This window comes from Schistocerca gregaria, chromosome 1, assembly GCF_023897955.1.
Source record: "Schistocerca gregaria isolate iqSchGreg1 chromosome 1, iqSchGreg1.2, whole genome shotgun sequence".
In the NCBI taxonomy this organism is placed as follows: Eukaryota; Metazoa; Arthropoda; class Insecta; order Orthoptera; family Acrididae; genus Schistocerca; species Schistocerca gregaria.
The window spans coordinates 1,034,884,944-1,034,897,289 of record NC_064920.1 but is presented as its reverse complement, the minus strand read 5'-3'; the positions used below and the strand labels follow the sequence as shown (position 1 = coordinate 1,034,897,289).

Genomic DNA, 12,346 nt, shown 5'->3' with positions numbered 1-12,346 from the left:
TAGCATTTGTAGACTTAGAGAAAGTCTTTGACAATGTTGACTGGAATACTCTCTTTCAAATTCTGAAAGTGGCAGGGGTAAAATACAGGGAGTGACAGGCTATTTACAATTTGTACAGAAACCAGATGGCAGTTATTAAGAGTCGGGGGGCATGAAAGGGAAGTAGTGGTTGGGAAAGGAGTGAGACAGGCTTGTAGCCTCTCCCCGATGTTATTCAATCTGTATATTGAGCAAGCAGTAAAGGAAACAAAAGAAAAATTTGGAGTAGGTATTAAAATTCATGGAGAAGAAGTAAAAACTTGGAGGTTCGCTGATGACATTGTAATTCTGTCAGAGACGGCAAAGGACTTGGAAGAGCAGTTGTACGGAATGGACAGTGTCTTGAAAGGAGGGTATAAGATGAACATCAACAAAAGCAAAACGAGGATAATGGAATGTAGTCGAACTAAGTCGGGTGATGCTGAGGGAATTAGATTAGGAAATGAGACACTTAAAGTAGTAGAGTAGTAAAGCTATTTGGGGAGCAAAATAACTGATGATGGTCGAAGTAGAGAGGATAAAAAATGTAGACTGGCAATGGCAAGGAAAGCGTTTCTTAAGAAGAGAAATTTGTTAACATTGAGTATTGATTTAAGTGTCAGGAAGTCGTTTCTGAAAGTATTTGTATGGAGTGAAGCCATGTATGGAAGTGAAACGTGGGTGATAAATAGCTTAGACAAGAAGAGAATAGAAGCTTTTGGAATGTGGTGCTACAGAAGAATGCTGAAGATTAGATGGGTTGATCACATTACTAATGAGGAGGTATTGAATAGAATTGGGAAGAAGAGGAGCTTGTGGCACAACTTGACTAGAAGAAGGGATCTGTTGGTAGGACATGTTCTGAGACATCGAGGGATCACCAATTTAGTATTGGAGGGCAGTGTGGAGGGTAAAAATCATAGAGGGAGACCAAGAGATGAATACACTAAACGGATTCAGAAGGATGTAGGTTGCAGCAGGTACTGGGAGATGAAGAAGGTTGCACAGGATAGAGTAGCATGGAGAGCTGCATCAAACCAGTCTCAGGACTGAGTTCCACAACAACAACAACAGGCAAATCATTCAGGATTCCAGATCAGAGAATAGGACAACTGGATACTGAGAATTAACTATGAAATGCTAGATGTAAAGAGAATTACAAATAATAGATATGCCAACTGACCGATAAGAAATGAGAAAAATAGAATGGGTATTAGAGATGTGAGAAGCTTCCTTGGATTATGTTCTTTTTACCGTCGTTTTATCAAACCCTTTTATATCAAAGCCAGACCACATTAAGAGTTGTTAAAAGATGATGCTAAATTTATCTGGGGTGGTACTCAACAAGATTCTTTCGATGTGCTGTGAAAAGCTGTGACGGCTGTATGATGAGAGAGCACCTACAGAACTACATACAAATGCCAGCGGGTATCGATCAGTGTTGTTCTGGTGCAAATTTCGGATGGAAAAGAGAAGGCTATAGCCTATGCTTCTAGGACACTTACAAAAGCTGAGAGAAACTACTCAACTACAGAAAGAGAATATCTTGCTGTGATCTGGGCCATGTGCAGATTTTGACAGAATCTCTATGGAAGTCCATTCACAGTTGTTACAGACCATCATTCACTTTGTTGGTTGACAGGTCTTAAGGTTCCAACAGGACGACTCGCCACATGGGCACTGCGTCTTCAAGAGTATGACATTACCATAGTGTACAAAAGTGGAAGAAAACACCAAGATGCCGACTGTCTCTCAAGAAACCCTTTGCAAGACCATCAAGACTTTGATGAAGACAGTGACTGTCTCGCTGCACTCCAGGATCTCTCTGCTGAGCAGAAAAAGGACGCCAAGATATCTCAAACTATGCTTGCCATGATCAGTTAGAGGATGTGAAAGGACAATTTCGGGTAGTTAATGGATATTTTGCAAGAAAAACTTTGATCCATCTGGAAAGAGTTGGCTACCAGTGATTGCTAAACACATACACTTAGACATTCTACAGAACTTCCATGACACATCTGAGGCCGGACATTTAGGATTTATTAAGACGTGAGATAGAATCCGCAAGAGATTTTTCCGAACAGGTTTATTTAGGAGTGTCTGTCACTATGTGTTGCACTGTCCAGAGTGCCAGAGGAGAAAGGCAGTTCCTCAGAAACTGCCTGGCTGACTCATTCCAATTCCACCAGCCGAAACGGCTTTCCACTGTGTTGGGATTGACCTCCTCAAATGATTTCCAATATCTGCTAGTGGCAATAGATGGATTATTGTTTGCACTGATTATTTTACATGCTATGCCATTAGAAAAGCCGTGAAAACAGTTGAAACATCCGAGGTAGCCAAATTCATCGTGGAAGACATTGTGTTAAAACACGGTGCCCCAAGGTCGTTAATTACAGATCGAGGGAAAGTTTTTCAATAGAAACTTGTGACAGAGATAAACTGTCGGTACAACATTACTCATCACATGATGCCTGCCTACCATCCACAAACTAACGGGCTTACTGAACGCCTTAATAAGACCTTGGCCTACATGCTATCAATGTTTGTCAGTGTTGAGCAGATCAACTGGAATGATGTGCTACCTTTCGTGACGTTTGCCTAAAACACTGCCAAACAAGACACCATAGGATTTACGCCATTTTTCCTGGTGCATGGGCATGAGGCGACTATGAAAATGGACACTGTATGACGCGAGCCACCTCCCTGTTCTCTACCAGCCTGATGACCTTGTCTGGATCGTCACTTCTGTTCGGGAGGTTGGTCTCTCTGAGAAGCTCCTCAGGTGCTACTTGGGGACTTATGAGGTTGTAAGACAGTTGTCTGATGTTACTTATGAAGTTGAAGATTTTGACCGTGATGCAAGACGATGAAAGATCAGAGATACGGTCCACGTCCTTCGAATGAAGCTATACAAGGATCCTGCCACCCAGGGTAAATTCGAAGCTCTAGGAACAGCCAGTAAGTGGAAAGGTGACAAGTAGTGTAGGGAGTATGCAGGACCGATGATTTGTTCCCAGACTAGGAGGGCATGACAGCAAAACGCTGTTCTCTTAAGGAGGGAGCAATGTCGCAGAAGAAGCTGATTAGTACCATGGTGTAGTGGTTATGGTACTAAACTGTTAACTGGAGGGTCATGAGTTCAAAGCTCACCTGTACTGTACCATTTTAATTCCTATATTTGGTTCGAGAACATCCTAGAAGTATCCACAAATGTCAAGAATAATTGTACTAGATTGTTCTGTAGCTGTGTATATACTGTATGTGTTCTGGCCAGAGGGAGTTTGCTCCGCACTCTTGTATGTGCAAGTGCTGAATAAACCTTCGTTAAGTGAAGTTAGGGTTCATCATTCATGTAATTACATCTTCTTCTATGTGACAATATGTATCTATTGCTTGTTTATAACCTTCATTGCATAGGCCTGAAGATGACTTAATGTAAAGTTGAAACTGGTAGCCTAAAAATAAAACCTAAATAATGGCAATTGGTATTGTATTATTGAACATGCCAGGATGGTTCCTTTGAAAAGAATGTGACCAATTTCATTCCCTCCTGGTGACTCAGCTGGATTCATTACATTTTGTGGATTGGTGTGAGCCAAGTCACTGCACAATTCACTGGAAACTTATACAGTCATTCAAAGAAATATAACATATGGCATGGCTCAAAACTATTATGTGGAACTCCTGCAACTAATCATTTCATGGTCAACAGATCATCTTCCATCTCAAATTGTGGGACTAGAACAGAAGTCATGGTTTACAAGTGCATCATGTGGAAAGAGTGTTGAGGACACCCACTGGTATAAAGTGAGGTAGTTCAACAGAGCAATTGTTAACACAGTTTGTTGTTAAAATATTGCACATGAAAGAAAGACTTTGTACGTGTGCTTATAGGGAACTATTGCTTAAAACTTGACTGTGCCATGTCTTTCATCATCGTTTCCAGTGGTGAATTGTGCAAAATTTTATCAGTGTGCTACAATTTGGTAGCCTATAGCCTGTTGACTGAGAAGGGTAGTAATCATAACTTAATTGACTATATTAATTTTATGTACCTAAATTGAACTGTTTAAATATTCAAATTTTATAATTAAGAGTTGAACATTGAAAGAAATAAAATAAAATGAAAAAAAGGATGTTAGGTGTGAGAATTAGACCGGAACTGACGATTTGTCAGTCAGTGTGCTTGGCTACTCAGCCATAGTGCAATTACATCAACTGCTCCTCAAAATCCCCCATACTCTACACTTGGACAGTGTTTCACACACACTTTCACAGAAAAATACTGACCTGTTGATGTGAGCAACACAACACTTATACAGTCAGAAGGGATGACATCACATCAGAGCATACACAGTTGAAAACAGACAGCTGCATCCTTTCTCTGGGTTGATCACAGCATGTGTGACTATCATTTGAGCACTTGACACTGGTTTCTAGTTATTACAGAGAGAGCACTACAAAACGTGTTTATGCTCATTTTATTTGCATACCAGCACACATTCAGTGAGAAATGGCATAATTTTAGTGCAGTTTCCAGCTCACATTCAAAAAGAAGGGGCACAATTTTAGTGCAATTTCCAGATTGCTTTTGAAGAGAAAGGGTATAATTTTAGTACAATGTTTCCAGTATCCTGTAGCACATTAGCACATGATAACTTGCCACCACTGGTTGTTTCAGTGCTCTTGACCCACAGTCCTGTGTGATGTCTGTCTACCACTTTAACCTCTCTTCCTTCTTGCCCTTCCATCTCCTTTCCCAAGTGACAATACCCATGACTTCAAGTGTATGTTTTATGGTACATCTACAGTAGTACAGTGTCCAGCACAACAACAAAGTGTTTTTTGTTATTTTGCAAGTAGTATTGTAAACATTTCTGGTATATTAGAAGGCTGCTGGAAATCATTTCTAACCTTTTACAAATATAAATATAAATTTCTTGCAGAGAAACTCGTATGACTGGTACATACCTAAAGGAATTCTCAAACGAAATTGGATGAACAAACATTTGAACGAGTTACCTGCAGTAGTTGTTGTTTTTTATGAACTGGATTGGGATGATCCTCATTGGAATGAAAAACGTATTGAATGTTCATCACGTGTACAGTCAATGAGGTAATTCTCTTATACTGATAATAACAGTAAAGTGATGCTAACAAAATACAGTTTAACTTTCCACTAAGTTGAGGTTAAAAGAAGTAGTTAGAGACTTTATTATGGTAATGGAAAGTTCTTGGTGCAATACAAATAATGAAAGGAGTTAAAGTAACAACACAACGTATAATCGAGGCACTGTGTTTTCGATAGGGACATAAACAAGACTGAGGACAGTGATAGCTTTCAGATAACTTGTTCTTCAGAGCAATAGTGTGTGTGCACAAGAGCTTGCTGCTCCACTGCCCTTTCCACACTGACCCCATCCACCCCCCCCCCCCCCCCCACCACCCCTCGTTACACTCACTCTCTCTCTCTCTCTCTCTCTCTCTCTCTCTCTCTCTCTCTCTCTCTCTCTCTCTCTCTCTCTCTCTCTCTCTCTCTCCCCCTCCACCTCCCCCTCCCCCTCCCCCTCCCCCTCCCCCCCCCCCCTCCCCTATGATATTGCTGTCCAGATCATCACCAAACCCCTACCATGTGGTGGGAACTCAGCTAGAAGTCAGAAAAAATGAGAAACAATGCTCGTACAACCAAATGACTTAGTTCCATTGCTTCGTAGTACAGGTCTCAAGGCTTTGGCGTCATGTTTTCCTGTTAGAAACATTTGCCTCAGTAATGCGTGGTTTTGGAATTCCTGTTCATCCCCCAGTTCCATTCTCATATTGTTCTAGTGTTAATAGGATTCACAAGTTTGACATTCAGTTCTGTAGTGACTTTTGCAGCTGTCACCCCCTTATTTTTCATTACAGTCCTCTTCAGTGATCGTCTGTCACAATCACGCAACATGCTTTCATCCATGTATGGCTTAGTGGATAACATTTTTCCTCTCTCTATGTATGATGTATAAATCTTTGATATAGTGCATTTTGAAACACTGAACACTTCAGTTACAATAGCTTCTGCTATATGACCAACAATTTTACCAAGTCTGAATTCGCTTCACTCCAACATAATGCACACACACAAAAGCTTCTGCTATACGAGCAACAATAATTTGCCCAAGTTTGGATTCATTTCACTCCAATATAATGCACACACAGCTACACAGAACACAATTCTGACTGTGATCGCTACTTGCGCTGTTTTGAGGCTGGCCAAATACAACAACACAACCTGCAGGGCTGGCATCTGTGTTTATGTTCAAGCATGCATGTCTCATGGTGTTTTCATATTTTTGTTCAGCTCCTATATGTTTGCTTGCATATATTTGATTTATTTGTTTTGCTGCCAAGAATCTTATGTTGTTTGAAGTGCAAAAGATATAGGGCAAGCAATGTTCATAGAAATACAAAAATGTGGTAGTACATAGAAATACAAAAATATGGTAGAGAAATATGATATGATAAAGTACAATAATAATCTATAATAGTAAATATCTATAGCACACTTCAACAAAAAATTTGTAACTTATCTGTAAAATTTATTCACAACAATTCAGAGAATGACATCAAGAACTGTAATAAAGTTTCAAAAAGAGTCAGTTCAAATTGGACTTTAAATATTCACCAGCTGATTAAAGAAGAGTGTGTAAGTAAAATAATCTTAACTTTATTCCAAAATACATTACTTACTCTTTCTATGAACTTAGAGGGCTAATTTGTTGTAGAGTACACTGCCCATATTTCTTACTCCAACGAGATTCATGCTCAGACTTTATCTCCTAAGATGCATGTTTGCACTGAACTGTGTGTTATAATTATGAACAGACACATTGGTCTCAAAAAATGTAGATTCTTCTCAATTTGCAAGGAACATAAAATAATTTTAATTAATATTGGGTCAGTCGATAGTCAAGGAAACATATGTTTTGTTATCTTTATGAACACCTTTTGCAATAGAAAATTTTTCCTATGTACCGACCCTCAGAATGGAATAACCTGTGTGGCAGTTTAAAGTACTAATGCAAAATAAATGGTCGTCATTGTTGTAATAATATGACAGGATGGACCAAAGATTTGAAAAGCTGCTCAATCTTTTGAGCAGATTTTCTCTGTGAGTATTTCGTTGTAAGTTATTGTCTTTTTACACAACGATAAATTTTCTTTCCTTGACTTGTTGTGTTCTTTCATCATTTATTGTTATGGAATCCATACAGATTGGATGATGTTTGAAGGTGCCGAAAAGCATATTGGCATTTCTTATTTCATTTAATAATAGTGTGTTATTGCAAACTAGGAAGTTAGTTTGGTTATAGAGTAAGGTAATTCAGCGTATATCCAACAGCTGGATTTTTAATATAAGTACTGTGGTGTTATGTTGTCGCAGGGTGGCACTAGACGGACGAAACACACGCCTGGCTGTGGTGCTCATTCAGCAAACAGTTTCATTGCCAACAGGTGAAGATGTTTTGGCAGCTGAAAGAGCAGCTGCTCTGTGCACAAGTTGTGAGCTGAATCCCAAATCATTGTTTGTTCTTCCTCATGAGGATCACCTGCATGGTTACACAATTCGGTGAGTTGAATAGACTGTGAAACTATGTAGGATAACAAAGGTAATGATTATCATAGATGCTGATGTACGATTATTTGATAAATATTCTGCTGTCGTGGATTAAGTTCAGTTTCAATGCTAAAACTACGCACAGAGTTCCCAGCAGAGATAGGCAAATGCTTTGTTACCGGGAGTGAAGTCACATGTTTAGTAATTTATCTTCAGTAGCAGCCATTCTGTCACTTTATCCAGTGAAATTCCTCATGTTATTGGCTGAGCAGTTTAGTGGATAATAACCGTTTACTCTGGAAGTGATGCAGTAGAAATTCACACAGTGATTTTGCTTATTTTGAACAACACCATTAACGCATTTTTTTTTTTGCAAACTAATAGGAGTGGATAGTTTGGAAAATAATTCCTCAATCCAGATTTCATTCTGGAGAGTAATTTAACATTAAGTAATAATTATGTGAGGTGTCACTGTAGAAATTGTGGCAGGTGCAAGCCTTGTGAGGGTTTGAAGTCCATTTGGTCATTTTGTAGATGGCTGGTTGCCACGGCAAGAAGTTACTCGTGAGCCCACTATTGTTAAAGAATATTTTATTTAAACTGAATTCTATGATTCAGGGAGTGGCACTGTGCAGACACTGAGTAACTTTGCTGTGTGAACTATGCTGATAAATTTAACTTTCACAACTACACTGGACTTGGAATTTTCTACAGTTACATCTAGCTGGGACTTTAAATAATTTTGATCAGCTGATTTATGTGTGGCATGCAGAACATGGGTTCGTATACATTCCGCTCTGTGCTATGAAAATTGTTTAACAATATTAACATATATTAGACACTTACAGTCATTAGTGTTTAGGGCAAGTAAACACTTTATGAACATTTATTAACTTTCGTTCTTCACTGACAAGATGTTAGGAATTCAATAGCTGTGTACTGGGTTGTTCCAAGTAAGAACTGGCCTTTTAATACAACAGTATATCATTTACTGATTATAAACTGTTTCAAATTGTAGCCCTCCTTCGTTATTTGCATTCTGATCAACAATATTAAAACCATTTCATTATATAAAAGATATTTAACTGTGACCCCCTCCCCACAGCACCGGTGAGATTTTCATTTGGTATCCATAAACACAAGGGAGGTGTAGGCAGCTTTAGAGAGACAGCAGGATTTTCCACAAATCTGAAAGTATTTTTCCACTTGAAGAACCTTTCAATGCATGGTGAATAGTTTATTAAAATATCACTAACCAGGATGCAGAACTTTTCTCATGATGTTGCAGAATCTTTGCTGGTCATTAGTTGGAAAATTTAGGATACTAGTGTTTCTGACAGATAGAAACACTTAATAGGGGGTTATTGTTAGCTGCATTTTTGGCTGGACCAATGAGAATTCCTGTATGTAAGAAAGAAATCACTCACTGTGCAGCAACAGTACTGATTGCTTGGTTTTATCACAAAACTATTTCACTGTGCCAGAATGCTAATCCACTTCTATCTATGAGTAGCTCCTCCACTTGGGATGGTGCAGTTACATTGCAAAACCCTGGAATACATAGACCATGCTTTTGATACTGTGCACAATTACCAAAGATGAAAAGGGTTTTAAAGTCCATAGGGCATATTTCATCCACTTCCCACAGTTTGAACAGGGTGCATATTAAATTTGTAGACAGTGGAAGGTGGCTTCTAAATTGAAAACAATGTTGAAGTAGAGTCAGGTTATTTCAATAGTTATTAAAATGTGATGCATAGAGTCTTATGTTTAATAGTTGTACTGGTGTTTGGGGGAGGGGGAGAGACTATGTGAAGTTTTGCAATCCAGACATGTAGCAACTCTGGCTCATATGATTTCATGTGAATCTATATATATAATGCACTACTGCATTGAATGGTTTACTTATTGTTCAGCCGAGCAGTCTAAGGTGCCGCAGTCATGGGCTGTGCAGCTGGTCCCGGCGGAGGTTTGAGTCCTCCGTTGGGCGTGTGTGCGTGTGTGCGTGTGTGTGTGTGTGTGTGTGTGCGTGTGTGTGTGTGTGTTTGTACTTACGACAATTTAGGTTAAGTAGTGTGTAAGCTTAGGAACTGATGACCTTAGCAGTTAAGTCCCATAAGATTTCACACACATTTGAACATTTTGAACTTATTGTTCTGCTTCCTGTTGTAACTATATTCATAGGCCTTTCTTTTAGACTTGGTTCCAGTAAGAGTTTTCATTTATAGCATACAAGTATTGACAATGGTTCTATTTCCACATTTGTAAGCACATGCTGCCTATAAATGAAACTCTTGTGTTTCAGAGCTTCCACGATTTTGTACAGATATGCTGTTATGCATAGGGGACAAATGGAATTGTGATGCATTTTCTTAAAATGCTACATGCAAGTCCATGCAGGATGTGCCTTCATTCTTATGAGTGCAAAATAGGACGTGCCACACACTGTCGCATAGGTGTGTCTGATTCAGTAAAACTGTACTGAGCTCGGTGGTGCAATGGTTAAGACACTGGATTCTCATTTGGAAGAATAGCAGTTCAGATTTTGGTCTGGTCTTACTGATGGATTTCCCTTGTTTTCTGTAAACTGCTTAAGGTTAATACCAGGATGATATAGTTGATTTTCTTGTTTGTCCTTCCCAATCTGAACTTGTGCTCCATTTCTAATCACCTCACTCTCAGTGGGACAGTAAAATCCTAGCTTTCTGTCATTCCTTTCTTTTGTGAGTGTTAATAATGTAGTACAAAAGTGGATGAACCTGATTTTTTTTAAAAAAATGAGTGATTGTGTACTTATACTACTGCAAAAGTATTTATAACTACTGATCAATATCGCTGCAAAATGTGAACAGAAGATAAACTTAAAAGCAATGCAGAAATTACTATACACTGTAATATACGTGGTTGTATTTTTGATTATTATTAGTTTAGACATGCTTTTTGTTCCATAGATAATTATGTCTGTCTATTCTTTTTTTTCTAGGCTTGAAAATGCATTCTATGATTTGGCACAAGCTTACTATCATCATGAAGCACGTAATGTAAAGGGTCATAGAGAACAGCTGAACAAGACTACTCATCAGTATCTTTTTGTGAGGCACCAGTTCAAGGTTGGCTTTTTGAATGAACTGAAGCAAGACAACCATACTGCCCAAAAGTGAGTTACTTCCCCAGTAACAGAGAATTTTTCACAATGTTACCTGTGTGATACATGATATAATGCAACTTACATATCTGACAATAGTGAGACATAACACCATTTATGTACTCTCTTTCAGACATTACTCGCAAGCATACAGCAACCTGCTGGAAGTGAGAGTTGTAGACACAAATGCCCTAGAAGTCAAGACAGTGGCAGGTTTCATAAATTACAAACTTTGTAAAATAATGTTCCAGCAGAATTTACCAAGGGATGCCATCAATCAGTTTCGAAAACACACAGAACTTTTTAGGAGCTGCCTTGGGGCAAAAGATTTAGCATTTGAACACCATGCTTGGATGTCAAAGCAGTAAGTAGTCAGCACAGTGTTTCGGTCTCAAACTCTTATACTCTCTGTGGCTTTTGTTACAACATTCCTACATCAAGGATACTGTGCTTAATTAGAGTTTGTTACTAGCTCCAGCAGAGTATTTAATTTTAAAAAGTATATTACCAAGTATATATTGGTGTTACATTCTATTTTGACACTGTTTAAAGTTGATTTTTAGAAAAATAAGTAAATAGTATGTCCATAATTTCTATTGAAAGTTGTATGATTTCAGATTTTGTGCTTTTGGTGAAATATTTGAAGAAGCTATAAGGCTTGGACTCCCTGCATTACAGACACAACATCCAGGGTTCTATTACCAGCAGGCAGCACAGCATGCTACCGATAGAAAGGTGTCTTGTGAAGAATTGTGCAAGGTTTGTGTATGTCCCCCCTTGTTCAGGGCTTTTTTTAATTGTGTATATCCTCAGGAAGAATTTTGAAGCAGCAATGCTTCACATTTGTCACAACATTTCAAAATTTTGCTTGTGTCCTGTGCTTCTCTTGGAAAGATTTCACCATATATAGAATTCAAATGTAAAGTTATGTAGAAGGAGGTAGTAGTCTATTGAAACCAGTGTGACAGTGATGAGAAATTCAGATTGTGGTAAGAAATGTGACATGCAAATCCATAGTGTATGCAATGATATATAAATCAGCTTCTTACAATAGTAAATGTAATGTAATGTAATGTAAAAGCACTGTTTTGATGAAGATTTAGGTTCCTATTAAATCGTATTAGTAATGCTTTACATTTTGATGAAGACATTATGATAGTACTAAAGTTGCACTCTCTCTTAATTACCAGGGAGTTTTGTGTTTTTTACCCATAAATTTTAACTTGTTCCTGACGAACCTTCATCTGCATATTGCAACTCTGAATATCAGGTTACATGGAAAATAAATCTCCACATCACGAACAAGTTTATAAGAATGATATGTTTCAGAAAATATAAGGCACTCTTGATGTTGTTGTGGCCTTCAGTCAGAATGGTGTTCTCTGTGGGCATATGACCTGTGCAAGCTCTTCATCTCTGCATAACTACTGCAGCCTACAACGTGGTTACTGTGTTGGGAACTTGGTCAACCTCTACAATTTTTACCCTTTGTATTTCCCTCCACTACAAAATTGATGACTTCTTGATGTTTCAGGATATGTACTATCAACCAGTCCCTTCATTCAGTTGACTTGTGCTATAAATTT

At 38.4% G+C, this 12,346-nt stretch overlaps 1 protein-coding gene across 4 annotated transcripts in view; it reads left to right on the top strand.

Annotated features, from left to right (window-relative positions):
- Positions 1 to 12,346, top strand: part of LOC126279438 (trafficking protein particle complex subunit 11) — a 98,454-nt gene that overhangs the window by 16,533 nt on the left and 69,575 nt on the right. For all 4 annotated transcript variants that reach the window (XM_049979679.1, XM_049979678.1, XM_049979677.1 and 1 more), the window contains exons 3-7: positions 4,968 to 5,137; positions 7,442 to 7,627; positions 10,599 to 10,772; positions 10,894 to 11,124; positions 11,378 to 11,519. In XM_049979679.1, the coding sequence (XP_049835636.1) occupies positions 4,968 to 5,137; positions 7,442 to 7,627; positions 10,599 to 10,772; positions 10,894 to 11,124; positions 11,378 to 11,519 (903 nt within the window). The remainder of the gene's footprint in view (positions 1 to 4,967; positions 5,138 to 7,441; positions 7,628 to 10,598; positions 10,773 to 10,893; positions 11,125 to 11,377; positions 11,520 to 12,346) is intronic.